The 18494-nt window shown below is 41.4% G+C and overlaps 1 protein-coding gene across 1 annotated transcript in view; it reads right to left on the minus strand.

Annotated features, from left to right (window-relative positions):
* Positions 1–1216: 1216 nt before the first annotated feature.
* LOC142291385 (uncharacterized) overlaps positions 1217–18494 on the minus strand; it is an 86241-nt gene continuing 68963 nt past the window's right edge. Inside the window, exons 6-13 of the mRNA XM_075335860.1 lie at positions 13001–13040; positions 11599–11831; positions 9670–9709; positions 8898–9115; positions 8185–8217; positions 7412–7447; positions 6956–7031; positions 1217–5027 (exon numbers count right to left, since the gene is read on the minus strand). Of these exons, the coding sequence (XP_075191975.1) occupies positions 4937–5027; positions 6956–7031; positions 7412–7447; positions 8185–8217; positions 8898–9115; positions 9670–9709; positions 11599–11831; positions 13001–13040 (767 nt within the window). The 3' untranslated portion in view covers positions 1217–4936. The remainder of the gene's footprint in view (positions 5028–6955; positions 7032–7411; positions 7448–8184; positions 8218–8897; positions 9116–9669; positions 9710–11598; positions 11832–13000; positions 13041–18494) is intronic.

Here is an 18494-nt window from a genome sequence, read left to right on the forward strand (position 1 = left end):
GGAGAGATAGACAGATCACGCGAGACTGGTTCTGGGCATGCTCAGTACTTTCTGGGCATGCTCAGTACAAAAGCAGGATCCTGTCTATCAGCACGCCAGCGTTCACCTGCGTTCGCGTGCGTTATAGTGCGGATCCGGTGACTTGCAGTATTTTGACGCAGCTCAAAAACGCTACAAGTAGCGTTTTTGAAACATGTTAAAAAACTGCAAGTCACCGGATCCGCACTATAACGCACGCAAACGCAGGTGAACGCAGGTGGACGCGAGTCCATTGCAAATGCATTGAAATTAAAACGCATTTGCACTGGATCCGTACTTCCGCTAAAATAACGTTTTCAACGGATGTTAAAAAGACGTAGTGTGAAACCAGCCTTAGTTGCATTTCAAAACGCATCCTCTGGCAGAAATTGTCTTTGTCAAATTTGGTTTTGACCACAAAAATGCTAAAATTACGCTTGTGTTTTTACTGCGTTTTGGCTGCGTTTTTACCGCGATTTACATGCTTTTTCATTCCTTAAAGTCAGATGCGTTTTGAATACAAATGCACTACTAAATAAAGTTTAAACATTCAAACACTATGAAAAAAAAGAAAAAAATTATTACAAATATGATTAAAATCATGCACAAAATAGCTAATTTTATTAAATTGATAACTGTGTTCTAATATTTATGTATAACATTACATTAATTTATTTTTTTTCATTAATTTAATTGTCGGACTGTGTGTGTGTGTGTGTGTGTGTAAAGGGACATATCATGCCCTTAATATAATGTCAAAAACGCATGCGTTTATTTTGTCAAAAAAGCATGCATTCAGCATCAAAAAAGCATGTAAAACACTAGGATTTTGATTTAGGTTGCGTTTTGAAACTTCTCATTGACTCTAATGTTAGCAAAACGCAGCCAAAATGGCAAAAACAATTGACATGCTGCTTTTTTAAACACAGAGATTTTGACAAATGTTCAGCATCAAAAACGCTGTGTTTTTAACAGCATTGTGCGCACAAGAAATCACAATTTCCCATAGACTTTCCTTGAAAATCAAAACGTATGCATTTTTGCATTAAAACGCTGCAGTTGAAAATGCTGCGGAAACGCATGAAAAAAAACAAAGTGTGCACAGCCTAAAACACATACAAACCACACAGATGCTTTTAATAGCTCTATATTATTGAAATGGAGGCCATAACATATAATATTAATGGAGAACACTATACAGAGGCATACCTAAAGGTTTAGCATGGAGAGGGGTGCATAGTTACCCAGGTTTTGTATACCTGTCATAAATTGGTGAACCTATCCTTGGTCCAGCTGCACTGGGCCAAGAGGTAGAGGGAGCCTGGTGACAACAGCGACTATTTCAGGTGGGTGTGCATCCAGCTAAAATGTATTGTGATGCAGGGGACCCAATGGCTCCTTCTGTTGAAGTACATGTCGGTCGATCAGAGGCCGACAGCTGATGTTGGCATGCCAGTGACTGGCGACGCATTGCAGTGACGTCATGCACCACAGCATGCACGCCGCAGTCAGCTGTCAGTTCCTGTGCCAGCTATAGAGAAAGAACCCTTTTGGTTGAAGGTAAGAAAAAACTTTATTTTCCCTTAATGTGTTGGAGAAGAACAGAACCTTATACCAGGAAGAGGCCCAGGATGCGGCACATAATACCAGAAATAGACCTAGGATGGGAGACATTATACCATGAAGGACATAATTTATAGACATCTATGGTGTGATTTCTTTGACTGTGTGAATTGGATGGGTTGCTACTAACATCCGATGAGATATTCATGTCAATAGCACCTGTAGAAATAGGTCTACTAATGAAAATTGATAACGTATTTAATACTTATTTCACCCACTGTGTGTGTATATATATAACACACAGTATATAATCTGTACCTTGGTCACCATAAAAGGAGAGGTGCCCAAACACATTTCATGCACATGTCGGGTGGAGTCGGGGGATGGCTGGCAGGGCTCTGCTACACTTTACTAGACTGAACTTGTGTATGTTCTCTACCCCAGCCAGGGAATGCAACACTTACTTGGGTCTTCTGGGGTGCGTCCAGCACCCCAATGCTGGTCACCATTGTAGACATAGCAGGGCAATACATTACACTGAGAGATTCTTTGCAACACAACAACAAACGTTTTATTTGACTTTCAATCTTCTGAATAGATATGGCCACTTCCTTATTACGTTCCTGTTTTGCCACCACCTTACTTTCGGGTACTTTTCCTGCTCTCGCCCTCACCCTGGGTATTAGCCTTGAAGTAGCTGAGTCTAGACTCCTGCTTCTCATGATTATTGCTTTCCGTGGTTTCTTCTATTCCAATTACAGAGCCCTTGGACAGCTTTCTAGTCACTAGACCTGTATATGGGTCCGCCGGCGATACACTCCTCTCCAAAGCCCAACTGGTCCCTGGACAATCTTAAGCCCATCAGGAGGTAAGCCGTAGACTCCAGACCACATGGAGGGTACCTTTTGGTTCCATAATGGACTCTAGTACAGACTTGGTCCTTGCTTCATCAACACTTGGGAGAACTGACTCTCTTGCTGGCCTGTCTGGCTAACCACTGCTTTGTCATTGCTCCCACCTTATTGTAAGTTTCCTTGGTTACCAAAATATCTAACTGTGCTTGCTAGTACCTGCATTTCACTCTTCCTATTACTAACAAACTCTATATCTTGTATTATATCCTATAATAACCTCACACTATATCTTATTCTAAGCCATGCATATTCTATCACATATCTATGTTAACTAACAAATTACACTTTACATACATATACAATTATAATGCAGTAATACCATATAAACACACAGTTGGCACTGCTATGTCGGGGAACCACACCCTGTCGCAGAAGCGCCACTCAGCACATACAGTGCTGCTCACCATTATTGGCACCCCTTCATTTTTTTCATGTACAATATCTTCAGAAATAAATGGAAATGTATCAAAGTTATATCCTCAGGATTTTTTAATTAGTGGTCTACAGTAATACAACAATAAAACATTGTCAAATTACATGTGGCAATTTCAAAGAAGAAACCAAATAAACAGCATGTGCAGCAATAAAGACCCCCTAATTAATACTCGGTCTTTTTCAACCTTTCCTGTGTACTTCTGAATCTGTGCTTCGGGTTACTGTCTTGCTTGAAGAACCATGATCTTCAACTCAAATGAAATTTTCTTATACTGCATAGGACATTTTGCTCTAAAATCCCTTGATAATTCTCTGATTTCATGATTCCTGTGATACAGGCAAGTCCTCCAGTACCAGACGCAGAAAAACAACCCCACAGCATTATGGATCCTCCACCATGCTTAACTGTTGGTAGTGTATTCTTTTCCTTATAAGTTTCATTACGCCGTCTGTAAACAAACTGTCGTTTTGCATTGCCAAAAAAGTGTATTTTTGTTTCATCTGTAGACAGAACATTTTCCCAGAAGGATTATGGTTTGTCCAAAGTACTCTTTGGCAAAGATCAGTTATTCCTTTTTATGTCTTTTCTTCAGCAATGGTTTCCTCCTTGGCCTTTGCCCTTAAAGCTCTTGTTGGTTTAATGTGCGGCGTATGGAACTTGTTAAAACCATGACCCCAGACTGTTCCAGGTTGACCTACAGGTCTTTGAATGTTTGATATGGTGTTTTTTTACACCATTCGCACCAACTTTCGAAGACATCTCTTGTAAATTTTACTCGTTATTCCCCCACGTCGAGGGACATTCTTGACGGTTCCATGCTTGGTAAATGTCTTAATAACATTGCGCACTGTTTAAACTGGAATACCAAGGTCTTTGGGGATGGCCTTATACCCTTTGGATGTCTTGTGTTGCTAATAATAGCAGTTCTGATGTCCTCAGACAGCTCCTGTGTTTCCATAGGGTGCCAATACCAGTGTCACAGCAGCTTTAGGTTTTTCTATTTTTCCCTCCCATTGTTTTTTGTTTAAAATTGTTGTTTATCATTTGCTTTTTAGTATTTAACACGAGTGCTCTATAGAAAAAGCTGTTTCACTTGATTCATTTTATTTCAGGAGAGATTCCACATTATGTACTTAAACTTCATGGGTGCCAATAATCATAAGCAGGACTGTATAATAAAGGCCGCTTAACACGCTACGACATCGCTAAAGCGATGTCATTGGGGCCACGGAATTTGTGACGCACATCCGTCCGCGTTAGCGATGTCGTTGCGTGTGACACCTATGAGCGATTTTGAATTGTCGCAAAAACGTGCAAAATCGCTAATCGGTGATATGCCCCCCCTATTCCTAATTATCGTTGTTGCTGCTGCAAGTACGATGTTGTTCGTCGTTCCTGCGGCAGCACACATCGCTATGTGTGACACCGCAGGAACGAGGAACCTCACCTTACCTGCGGCCGCCCGCAATGAGGAAGTCAGGAGGTGGGCGGGATGTTTGTCCTGCTCATCTCCGGCCCTCCGCTTTGATTGGGTGGCCGCTTAGTGACATTGCTGTGATGCCGAACGAACCGCCCCCTTAGAAAAGAGGCGGTTCGCCGGTCACAGCGACGTCGCTAGGCAGGCAAGTAGTGTGACGGGTCCACGCGATTTTGTGCACCACAGGCAGCGATTTGCCCGTGACACACAAATGATGGGGGCGTGTACGCACGCTAGCGATTTCGCTAGCGAGATTGCAGCATGTAAAGCGGCCTTAAAGCTTAGCATAAAATACAATTATACAGAACCATAATCAGTAGGAGTGGGGGCAACTCGACCTCCTCCTACACACAGGGGTCCCAAGCTGTCAGTATCTGACCATGGGTGTACATAATGCTAAACCCAGTTACATATGGTTATGTTAGATGTTTTTTGCTCATCATGACCAAAGAGTCAATAGGAAATCTTTCATGGTTCAAGAGTTTGGAAAAAATACAAAGGCACGAAACTGTAGAGTTGCTCTGCTTCTTAGACAGTTGTTAAGGCTCTTCTACCCTTCTTTGGAAAGAGAGTGACTTTGCGGAATTTGTAGATCATTTCACAGTATTTGTAGAGATCTCTAAAAAAAGAGTAAAAAAGAATATGAGCTGTTGTCCTGCTCTGGAACCATGCACATAATGTCACTGCTGTTTTCTCAGCCATGAAAAGCTCCAGATTTAGACATTTAAGGTACCGTCACACTAAGCGATGCTCCAGCGATCCCACCAGCAACCTGACCTGGCAGGGATCGCTGGAGCGTCGCTACACAGGTTGCTGGTGAGCTGTCACACAGGCAGATCTCACCAGCAACCAGTGACCAGCCCCCAGCCAGCAGCGACCCGTGGGAGCGATGCTGCTCTTGGTAACTAAGGTAAATATCGGGTAACCAACCCGATATTTACCTTGGTTACCAGCGCACACCGCTTAGCGCTGGCTCCCTGCACTCCTAGCCAGAGTACACATCGGGTTAATTACCCAATGTGTAGTCTGGCTATTTGTGCAGGGAGCAGGCAGCCAGCACTGACAGCGTGTGAGCGGCGGACGCTCGTAACGAAGGTAAATATCGGGTAACCAAGGAAAGGGCTTCTTGGTTACCCGATGTTTACCGTGGTTACCAGCGTCCGCAGAAGCCGGCTCCCTGATCACTGCACATTCAGTTGTTGCTCTCTCGCTGTCACACACAGCGATGTGTGCTTCACAGCGGAAGAGCAACAACTAAAAAATGGTCCAGCACATTCAGCAACAATCAGCGACCTCACAGCAGGGGCCAGGTTGTTGCTGGATGTCACACACAGCAACATCGCTAGGAAGTCGTGCCTCAGCAGCGATGTTGCTAGCGATGTTGCTTAGTGTGACGTGGCCTTAAGACCCTAATTCATCTCCACAATTTTGCTGGAATTCTGGCCTAAATTGCTCTACAAAATTGAAACATTTTGGCACAATTCAGAGTTGCTCAAAAGTTTTCCAACATTTCGCATTTTCACACTAGTTTCTCCCAGCTATGCCAAAATGGGGGGAGCAAGGGCGTGATGCCACAGCTCTTTTAATTCATGATGAACTGTGGCAACACTTAAGCCACAAATCTTACTCCAGTCAGGGACTCATGTAAGATTTCTGGGGTGGCGCACAGAGGACCACACTGCTTATCAGAAGCTCCAGATTCATGACGAAGCATGCACATCTTCATAAATGAGGAGCGTCTGACTCCACCCTACTGAGGAATAAAGACCATTGTTAGCCCGGTAAACATAATCTACTGCAAAAAAAACAAAGTATGGAGTTAGGCTATGTTCTCACACTGCATCTTTTCTAAACACAATGATGCAGGGTTTTTGGCCCCAAAAAAGACACCCATGGCAAAAATGCATCAAAAAACGCATGCATTTTTTACGCGTTTTTGTCGCATTTTTACCGTGTTTTGCCAAATGCGTTTTTGAAGTAATATCTATTAACTGGAAAGGCTCAAAAACGTTGGCTAAAACGCAAAAAGAATTGACTTGCTGCATCTTGGCTGCATCTTCAAAAACACAGCCAAAGTGCAGCCAAAAAAGATGGACAGCAAAATAGAAATCTCATAGACCTCAAAAACGCACCAAAAACACAATAAAAGATGTGTGAACATAACCTAAAACAGTGGATGACACTATATAAAGGTCATGAATATGTTAAAAAATATATACTTTTTATGATGAAGGGGCCTTATAGCCATATTCTCTGTACAGCTGCGCAGTGGGATACGTTGCAGCACGGAGGTTTGTTTTGAGAGCTTTTTTCCTCCGTTTATGTAAACTAGAGACTAATAATATGATGAAAATAGGCAAACTGGTGGAGAACATCACAGATTGTCTATCGCCCTGTCCCACAAGAATATTTCTAAGTATACATCCATATGAATATACTGTAAATGTATACAGTATGTTCCACCATTCTATAGTGTAATAATTTAAAATCCCGCAATTTAAGGAGCCAAAACAATGAACATTGCAAAAATTTTACTGCAATACTTACTGCAAAGTTTTAATGTAAGTAAAAAAGCGATGCAATCCGTAAAATATAACACCAGTCACTGTAAAAAAAGATGTTTCTGCAAAAAATAAAAAAGTCATCCTGATTATTATATGATAAAGCAACTCAATTCAATAATTTGGACCATTAAGCTCAAATGTTGTACAAAACCCTTTGACGATATATAGCCATCAGACACTCGTAAAAATAATATCCTGGACTACTGTGTCTAAGGGAAAGTACCGCACAATGTCCAATTATATACTGACTTAAAATATGTACTGCTGAAAGACAAGAAAAAGAGGGATAACTTCAAAATCCTTGATAGTACAGTTCAATGTAGGGGTCAATGTTAGAATCTTCAGTAATTATCAATACAATCACGCAGAATCTAGTGATCAGAAGAAATGATCGACTAAACACAAAGACACAATATTGTTGGTGAACTCATAAACTTACCAAAATAGTAACACATCGCAAGAAATAAGAAAAGGCCTGTAAGGAAGAAAGATATAATTATTAGCTGTGATCCATGTTCCTTCATTATCCCGATGCAGTTTTTAACCTCAACTTCAACTTGTTCTCTATCAGATTTCTTCAGTCAGTGAGAAGCGATACATTGATGACTATATCTATTATAGCATACCTGTAACTATTATAAATAGAGCATGGTTGCAAAACGCAGAGCTATAGTCACTTTGCTGCTCATAGTCTGCTTACTTCTGGGGCTCTGTAGTCCAGAACTAAGGCAGAACTGGGAAAGGGCAATGAGGCACGATTCCCAAATATTAAATGTGGGCATCCAAAGGGTGGACTCTAATAACCACAATTGTTGACAGTGAGTAATAAGCCGGGCTTGCCCACTAGAGATAAGCAAATTCATTCTGAGCTCAATTTTAGCCTCTTCAGATGACTAGACACAAAAGGCTAAAAAGAAAACATTTCTCCAAAAATCGATGGCTGCCATTAAAGCTATGCTTTTTAACATCATCTTCATTTTTTTTAAAACTTAGTATTCTATGTTCAGTGAGTGATTTGAATTCCCGTTGGCACTTCCACCAGACTGGTTACAAAATGCTGGTGTACAGATTGTGTATCTGACAGTTCATCTTTATTAAATTTTAGATCTGCAACGATGCACCACTACAACATGGTAAAGTGCTACTCACCATTAGAGGACTTATTTTAATCTGAGACTTTTGACAACAATAAGGATGTAAAAGTTAACTTACCTCTAGGAACCCCTTTAAACATATTCAGCCATACTGTAAAGAAATATTTAATACATTAAATTTTAGTCTTTTGATATTAGCCTGCTACAGAAGCTTAAAAAAATATTGCATTCTATGGAAGAGTGTGAATAGTAAATAGTAACAGGATCAAGGATTTGTGGGATATAAAGGTCTAAATGTAGGAACATCAAACCTATATAATCATTGGCTGTCCTATGCATAAATAACTCATTATCAGAACCCTAATTCTGTTTTATTCAATTAGGGGATCAACTTGTTTTTTAAAGCCCATAGTTAATATCTCTTTGAAGTGGTTGAGTTCCATTGCCATACAACATATCATAATCTTTACGATTTCTCAGATATCTTTTAGCATTATTGAGATATCTAATTATGTATTACTAGGATCTCTCAAAATATTTCCATTTTGGATTGGTATTTCCTTCTGTTTTGGCTTTTTTATACCAATGTAGGACTTCGTCCATAGCCCAATAATGATATAAACTTTAATCTTTGACCAGTAAGAGTAAATCTGGCTGTACATCACCATGATGGGTTGAGAAGTGGACTAAGCTCAGTTAACTATTAAATGGTTCTGGGGATGAAAACTGTGGATAAGGAATATTAGATCAGACCCTAGATATAGCACTTTGCCACCACTGAATAAACAAATTGGTACCAAAGGCAAAATGCCATCACTGGAAGACACTAACCTGTCTTAGAAGATGGGTCCTTGATGTCCTCCACTTGCTCATCAGGTGGTTCCAGATCAACTTCCTTTGTTTTTCTTTTCTTCTTCTTTTTCTTCTTTTTTGCTGGCACAGGACCCGGTGGGCTTATTAAAGTTTCCTTTGAGATTGACGTTTTCTCCTTTGGATTACTAGCAGTGTTGCAGGATTGGCTCTCCTTTTTCTTTATGTCTATAAAGACCCTATAAAAGGTACAAAATAAAGAATGGTTGTGATTTTATTTTCTACAAGTCAGGTTTACATTTATTTGGTCAGTGTCAGTGCAGGTAAAGAGACAAGAGTAGTGGTGAGAATATGTATTAACAGTTACAGATATTTCAAATATAATACTAATTTCCAACAGCACTTCTCTATAAAAATACAAGCAAGTCATTTCTCTTGTGTGGAAGCCAAAGAACAGCTAGAAATGTTCAACACAAATTGACTACAAAAGTCATTCAAATCTATCCCCACAAAAGAGAAGAAAAGAAAAAGTGAAAAGAAGTTTGAAGAAAAGAAAATGGAAGAAGAGACTATAGGAAAGGAGATGAGAAAAAGAAAATTGGAAAAGGGAATAAAAAGGAAAATAACAGAGGGAAGAGAGTTAAACAGAGAAAAAGAGAACAGAAATGAATATCAGAGAAGTCAAGAGGAGAGAAAAGGGAACACAAAAAAGAAGATATAAAAAGAGGAGGTGGAAGAAAAAAATAGAAGGAAAAGAAATGTGATGAATAAAGCACTAATCTTTCACTCTTACCCTTTTTCTTCAGTAGATAAAAGAACTGGAACATCCAATTCTGTCAAGAAAAACACAATAAAAAGTCTAAACCAAAGTGCAGAATGTAAGAAGGAAAACATCAAACTTCAAAAAAGGAAAGAAGTCCAGCTCACCGATCAGCTGATTGCTGTTAGATATAAATGTCCTGCGCACAAAATGGTCTGGCCACCAAATAGAAAGTTAGAAAGAAAAAATTCCAGTGCTGTCCAATAAAAATACTCCACTTTATTAGAAAATTCTTAAAATCCAGCATAACAGCTCATGATATAGATCTCAGTGAGAACTACGCGTTTCGCCGCTAGGTCTTAGGGGTGCTTCACACACAGCGAGATCACTGCTGAGATCGCTGCTGAGTCACGGTTTTTGTGACACAGCAGTGACCTCATTAGCGATCTCGCTGTGTGTGACACTGAGCAGCGATCTGGCCCCTGCTGTGAGATCGCTGCTCGTTACACACAGCCCTGGTTCATTTTTTTATTGTTGCTCTCCCGCAGTGACGCACAGATCGCTGTGTGTGACAGCGAGAGAGCGACGAAATGAAGCGAGCAGAGAGCAGGAGCCGGCATCTGGCAGCTGCGGTAAGCTGTAACCAGGGTAAACATCGGGTAACCAAGGTGGTTACCCGATATTTACCTTCGTTACCAGCCTCCGCCGCTCTCACGCTGCCAGTGCTGGCTCCCTGCTCTCTGCACATGTAGCTGCAGTACACATCGGGTTAATTAACCCGATGTGTACTGTAGCTAGGAGTGCAGGGAGCCAGCGCTAAGCAGTGTGCGCAGCTCCCTACTCTCTGCACATGTAGCTGCAGTACACATCGGGTAATTAACCCGATGTATACTGTAGCTAGGAGAGCAGGGAGCCAGCGCTAAGCAGTGTGCGCGGCTCCCTGCTCTCTGCACATGTAGAGACGTTATGATCGCTGCTGCGTCGCTGTGTTTGACAGCTAAGCAGCGATCATAACAGCAACATACAAGGTTGCTGTTACGTCACAGAAAATGGTGACGTAACAGCGACGTCGTTGTCGCTGTCGCTATGTGTGAACCCAGCTTTAGTCATGTTTTGCTAGTCATGCAGAACATGACTAAGACCTAGTGTCGAAACGCGTAGTTCTCACAGAGAGCTATATCATGAGCTGTTATGCTGGATTTTAAGAATTTTCTAATAAAGTGGAGTATTTTTATTGGACAGCGTTGGAATTTTTTCTTTCTAACATCAAACTTCCAACCAGTCATTAAAAACATCATAAGGCTGAACCCATACCTAGTAAGTTTAATAAACGTTACTGAAGCTGGTGGTATGTGCTTGGCAGTCTTCTTGTGTATACCATACTCTGCTTGCACTATGCTACCCTGTGCTACACTCTAGAATAGTTTTTGTACACATACAATGCTCTATATCACATACTCCATCATCAGATCCGAGACTTGGGCATTTTGATAGGTAAATAAAACTATCAGATCTGAAACCCATACATCACATTCTGCTTCTACACATCCAGATGTCTAAATGACATCTCATTAGACCAGCTGAAGTATCACAGGTATCTCTGATGAAGCAAATATCTAGTAATTACCATCTTGTGTAATACTGCATGTAAGTTTAACTATAAAGAAGACCTTCTCCAACAAGTTTGGAACATTTTGCTAATTAGTTACATTTTAAAGTAGATGCATGACCAATAATGATAAAGTTGACAAAATATCAAATAATATTTTTTCCTCATTGAAAAGGTTGGATGCTAACTGGACTGAGCTACTGAATAATTTAACAGTGGTCAAGGATAAACAAGCAAATCAGACTCCTGATTTGGTACATCACCACCACTTTAGCTAAGTAAGTCAGTTGGCCCATGTGTCACATTTCATAGGTGGCCCCGAGGGGAAAACCTCATGACCTGAAGAAACTAACCTTTCTTGATGACCTCCACCTGATCGTTATTTTCACTCAATTTGGCTTCCACTTGCTGAGCAGATGGGTTAATCAGAACCTTCTTTGTCCGTCTTTTCTTCTTTTTCTTCTTTTTTGTTGACTGATGGCCAAATGGATTTGTTAAAATCTCCTTAAAGGGTGATGGATTATTCACTGAAGGATGAGTAGCATCAAAGTGTTGGATGCCCTTTATCTTTATGTCTATGAAGGTTCTGTAAGAATGAAATATAATGCATGGTTGTGCTACTATAGAGAATATGTTTGACTTAATTTGGACAAAGTAAGTGAAATTGTGGAAAGAACAGCAAGATTTGAAAATAAGTATTATTATAATTATTATTATTTATTGAGCACTATTTATTCCATGATCTTGTATGTGAAAAAGGGTTACATACAAAACACAGATATAATTAACAGTAAACAAACTAACAATTACAGACTGATACAGTGGGGCACTGCCCTTGCGTGATTATATTCTATAGGATGAGGCTGAAGGAGACAGTAGGTTGGGGGTTTGCGGCAGCTCCGGTGGTGGTGAGGTGACAGGTCTTTGCAGGTTGTAAGCTTTTTAGAAGAGATGTGTTTTAAGTTCCATCTGAAGGTTCTGAATGTGGCAGATAATCAGACGTTTTGGGGCACAGAAATCAAGATGAAGGGGAGTGCTTGGGAGAAGTCCTGGAGACAATTCCATGAGAACTGAATAAGTGTGGATGAGAGAGGGAGGTCTTGGGAGCACCAGAGATTACTGGAAGATATTAGGAGGTTAGTTTGAAGATATACAGAGGACAAAGATTATGTACGGATTTGTAGGTCAGTGTTAGTTATGAGCTAGGATACCAAAATATCAAATATAATACTAATTCTAAATAGCATTTCTCTGCTCAATACAGACCTGCCATTCTCTTATATGAAGGCAAAGAGGATATGGAAATGTACAACATATTATACGTTTCAGAGGTAGGATATCAACTAGTAAAGTCACCCAATGCAGTAACCATAAGGTTTGTCACCAGAAAAGACAAGTTTACTAGAATATGGAATACTGTGAAAGAAGCAAAGAAGGGTCATCCCACTTTTTATTTTTAAAAGTAGTTTTAGTAACTGATAGAGTAGGAGATGAGAAATGAATAGATGGAAAATAAAAGGAAAGAGAAATGAAGAGAAAATGGATTAGAAGAGAAGTGGGCAGAGAATTCAAAAGAGAAAGGGAGAAAAAAAGACAAAGTGAAAAAGGATGAAAGAGTTAGAGAAAAGGGGGAAAACATTAAAGAGAGAAAAGGATGAAAGACAAAGGAAGATTAAGGAAGAGGGAAAGAAGAAGGATTGGTGTAGTAAGAAAGCAATCATTGAAACTTTTCAGCCTTTCATCCTTTACACTTACCCTTCTTCTTCAATAGATAAACGAACAGGAACATCTACTTCTGTAGAGAAATAAAACACAATAAAAAGTGTAAATAAATAAGAATGTATGAAGGGAAAATATCAAAGCTCTTCAGGTCTCTGACTAAATGATCGTTCTCAAGTATGAAACAATTAAACCTTAAATGTTGCCATGTTGAGTGTTACTCGAATTCTGGACACAGCGTATTTTCACTGCATCCAAAACACAACATTTTACAGTACATGTAAAGGGATGTGATGAATAGAAATCTCATGTCCTCTGTGCTTCTTTTTTATGTTGTGTAATCTCCCCTTCAGTGCATTTTTCCAAGCCACAGTATGTCAATTTCTCTTGTGGGAGTGCTTAATTTTCTGTGCAGATTTTTCCCATAGACTTGCATAAGATGCGTAAAATCCACAGATAAAAGACACACATGCATTTATGCAGCAGAAAAGCATAAAAAACACATATAATCCATACCGAATGATGTACATGAAAGAATGAAAGAGTATGTTGCACAACCAGGATCACTAATAATATTAAAAAAATTTTATTCAATTATATACATGGTATTAAGCAAAACACTCATCATGATTAAAAATAATTACAAAAAGCACTGGGCTTACAAAATACCAAAAATAATGTGTTTAATAGGGCAAACACTAAACCTTCTGAGATAGGCTATATATCAAAGATCAAAACTGGAGATCAAAATTAGAGAACAACACACAATTTCCTAAATGTTAAGATCATTGTGTAGTCCTATGTGATTATATCCAAACATGAGTAAACTCGCAGTATTTTGAGTTTATTTCAGATATTGTATTTATTCTAAAGCCCATAATAAAAATGTAAATGAGATAAATGAAAAATCAAAATTAGAGAACACTTTCAGATAACTGCAAGTTATTGGTGTTTATCTGGAACCTGGTGCTAATTTCCTTAATTATCTGACAAACTCTATGTAACTGGCAGCCTAAAGCTGGTGTCACACACAGCGACAACGACGTTGCTGCTACGTCACCATTTTCTGTGACGTTGCAGCGACGTCCCGTCGCTGTCGCTGTGTGTGACATCCAGCAACGACCTGGCCCCTGCTGTGAGGTCGCCGGTCGTTGCTGAATGTCCAGCTTCATTTTTTGGTCGTCACTCTCCCGCTGTGACACACACATCGCTGTGTGTGACAGCGAGAGAGCGACGAAATGAAGCGATCAGGAGCCGGCACTGGCAGCTGCGGTAAGCTGTAACCAGCGTAAACATCGGGTAACCAAGGGAAGACCTTTCCCTGGTTACCCGATGTTTACGCTGGTTACCAGCCTCCGCTCTTGCTGCCAGTGCCGGCTCCTGCACTGTGACATGTGGCTGCAGTATGCATCGGGTAATTAACCCGATGTATACTGTAGCAAGGAGAGCAAGGAGCCAGCGCTAAGCAGTGCGCGCAGCTCCCTGCTCTCTGCACTGTGACATGTAGCTGCAGCACACATCGGGTTAATTAACCCGATGTGTGCTGCAGGAGAGCAAGGAGCCAGCGCTAAGCGCGGCTCCCTGCTCTCTGAACTGTGACATGTAGCTGCAGCACACATCGGGTTAATTAACCCGATGTGTGCTGCAGGAGAGCAAGGAGCCAGCGCTAAGCGCGGCTCCCTGCTCTCTGAACATGTAGCACAGCGACCTTATGATCGCTGCTTCTGCTGTGTTTGACAGCTAAGCAGCGATCATAACAGCGACTTACAAGGTCGCTGTTACGTCACCGAAAATGGTGACGTAACAGCGACGTCGTTGTCGCTGTCGTTTAGTGTGAACCCAGCTTAACTTTCCAGTTTGCACTGACTTTGCAAAAATGGTGTGCCGTTCCAAAGGGATTGAAACCCTTCAGCAGCAGGTTGTCCAAAAAAGTGACCCTATCAGGCATAGCAAGAGAAGTTGGTCATTCTATGTCTGTGATTTTGAGAATATTGCATCTTTTAACATCACAAACTCTTTCAAGTCCCTCACCCTCGAAAGACAAATGCAAAAAATGACAGGATAATTCAGAGGCTCTCCATTTGTAATTATTTCAACACTGCTGCTGGAATTTATCAGCAGTTCAGCACTGGGATGCAAGGGATGATTTATCTAACTATGTAGTGGGCCTAGATATGAACGATATTGGTCTGAAATTTACATCGGTTTTTGAGGAGGGTAGCTCCCTCCCCTTCTTGGATGTATTGATTCGGAAAGATGCGGTAGAAAATTTACAGACTTGCACCTACTATAAGCCGACAGCTTCTAATTCCCTACTTCGGTGGGACAGCAGTCATCCGAAGCATCTAAAGAGGGGCATACCAAAGGGACAGTTTCTTCGGATTAGAAGAAATTGTTCCAAAGAGGGAGACTTCCAGGCGCAGGCAGGTGACCTGGGAGCCAAATTTCAGGAGAGGGGGTAGCCCAAGACTATCATAAAGAGAGCTTATGAGGTGGCTAAGGAGAGACCAAGAACTGAACTTTTGATCCCTAAAAAGAAAATGGAGACCCAGGATGGAATAACAAGATTTATAACTACCTTTGATAATGGCGCGGGGAGTGTACGCCGCATGATTTGTGTCCCTTTCTCCCAAAGAGACCACAGATTACATACATGAGAGGGAAATCCCTTTCAGACCAGTTGGTCCATAGCCACTTTGTGCGCTCAATTGATGACAATTGGCTGACAAGAGGAGTCAAGGGATGTTTTAAATGTTCAGGTTGTATTGCCTGTCCTGTCATTCAGACTATTAGGACTTTTAGAAGTAATGTAACCTCCAGAGAATACGTAATCCGGCACTTTATCAACTGCCGTACACAGGGGGTCATTTACAAGATTGACTGTGTCTGTGGCCTCGAATATATTGGGAAAACTATCCGTGAGTTCAGACGGAGGATAGGTGAACATCTCGGTGATGTTGAACATCGTAGGGACACTGCAGTGGCCAGGCACGTCACCAAAAACATGGCGGTGATGTACGTGTTTTGAGGTTTATCGGAATTGACAAGGTCTTGAGACCCAAAAGAGGAGGGGATTGGGATAGACTCATCCTGCAAAGAGAGACAAGGTGGATTTTTCAACTAGAAACTCTTTCCCCCAGGGGTCTGAACAAGCAGTTACTTTTCAATAGTTTTATTTAGTCCCCTGTGGATGGTGTTTCCCTGCTATCTATATTACCCTCATACCCCTTCAGTGCCTATCAAATGGGAATTGGGGATAAATTATCATGTTTGCCCATCTTAACTTACCATTTGGTCATGGCATGATGTTATGTCCTAGAGTCATGTACCACTAACTATACGTGCGTACCATCATTAGGTGCGGCCACGTTTGATTGTGGTATAGAATAACACTGTGTGGACCTAAGTAGCCTTGAGGGGTTTGACTTGTCCTTCAAACTTGTGTGGTTGATGTGCTTGTTCATTGGATTGAGTCACTGAAAGGTGTCCTTCTTATCAGTCCGAGGTTTATGCACTGGGACCGGATTAATGGTGCTATACCAGACACATGCTGATGGCGTTATCCTTTTTGGAGCCCAGGCTGAGGGAGGGGTTTCGCTATTCGGGAGCACATTCCGTTATATTTAGGACTCAACTACTGAGTAGTATTTATATTAAATGCAAACCCTCCCCACTTGGGATACACCTGGAGGGAAGTGGTTTTTCTCTTCCCACCTCTGTCACATCTTTGTCGTACTTTATTCTCACCCATATATGTGGTTTGATGTTTTGATGACAATACATTGAGTGACAGCAGCGTGTGTCTTTGGTTATCGTTGCACCTTCCTCTGTCGGGCTATGTAAATTAGGACCCGGAAGACTGGAGGATATGCTCGCTCTATCTAGAGCGTGCGTCCCCGTTCTCTGATGCATTTTCCCTTGCGTGGGATCTGTAATCTGAGTCTATGGGGGACGAAAAAACATGCGCCCCTCTGAAATAAAGGTTCCCCCCTGTTTCCGGTGTGCATGTGATGGCTTTCCCCACACTCATGATTGACACGCAGGGTAGGAAGTGATGCGCGCTGTAGCTCTAACGCGCACTTCCGGTCACATGGCCCGAGGTAACGGGAAGTTCCTCCTCTCCAGTGCCGGTACGTACAGGATCTGTTTCCCCATCTGGGGTGATCAATGTGACCGGCCGGAAGTGACGGGGGGGATCTCCGGATGTGCACCTCCGATCATGGTTTTTACCTCTATAGGTGAAACGCACGCTGGAAGGAATGGGAATGATTGGCACATTCTTTGAAGTGTTGATTGGATCGGCACTACCGGATGTCATGGGCGTTACCTTTGTGGAACGCACGTGACATCGTTCAGGAAGCACAACCACACTTGTTGAACCAAACCCACATGGCAGGATCCATACTATCTTTACTAAATAAACATCAGGTGAGCTGCACCTCCCGATTGGAGCAATGTTATGACTCATGTGTTTAAATGACCCCAGTTTTGGCCACGCCAGAATCTCTGACACTATGGTTTGGTGAGGGCTGGCAATAAGGACCTGACTGACAATTATTATGTCCCCTGAGGAGTCTGAGTGACAAAACGCGTCGGGATGTCGGGATGTCATCAGGGTCAGCATAGGGGTCCAGCTTGAGACCTAGTTGTGGTCCGTCCTTGTGAGGACGGAAGTTTGGGGCAGCAGTTATCTTCTTTTTTGTTTTGAACCCATGGAGTGGCAGGGTCAGTATATGGCGGACGACTCTACTGATTGGGATCAAGAGACTGCATGACCTCACATGAAAAGGGACTGGGTGAGACCATTCCTTTTCTTATACCTAAAAATCTATTGTGTACTAACATATTTGTATGTCTGACCATTGTCAGGAAGATGAATGCACATTGATTTTGTTTTTTTAGGTATTATTTCTTTTGTTGTGTTTTTTTGTCAATTGGACCACTGTCCTTTGCTCACAGCAACATCACTTTTTGGTTTTGTTTGTTTAGTTTTTTTTTTTTTCTTGTGTTTGTTTCTCTTGTGGCCATCACTAAACAGGACCCCCTGCTGGGTTTGTCCTCTAACTGGCTGATTTGAGTGGCCATGGTGTGTTCACCACAGATTGTGATGGCTTTATGAGTATGACCTATTGTACTAGAGTAATTAACATTGCTCTTTTTAGGCTTATGTTAATAAAGGAGTATATTTTAATGCTTTTTGCACACTTTACTAATTGGGATTGCTGATTTACATTTGATGATGGCAGGGTTCCTATCTACTGGTCTAAATACTGATGAATGGTTAGTCAAGGCTAGAAATGTCTTTTCAGATAAAGAGCTCACACAGAAAAAATATATACCTTCCTATGGGGCAGCCTTTAACGAATTAACCCAGGTGTATAGGGATCAGATTGCCTCATGGTGGGAGGTTCAGTCCCTGGAAAGTTATATTAAGGCTGGAATTGTCCCAAGGGCCTTAGAATCCAATTATCGGTTGGGCCACAGTAAAGTGCTTTCTTTGTTACCAACTGGGAGAAGGAGGCCACTAATA

Source organism: Anomaloglossus baeobatrachus, chromosome 1 (assembly GCF_048569485.1).
Source record: "Anomaloglossus baeobatrachus isolate aAnoBae1 chromosome 1, aAnoBae1.hap1, whole genome shotgun sequence".
NCBI classification, from domain to species: domain Eukaryota; kingdom Metazoa; phylum Chordata; class Amphibia; order Anura; family Aromobatidae; genus Anomaloglossus; species Anomaloglossus baeobatrachus.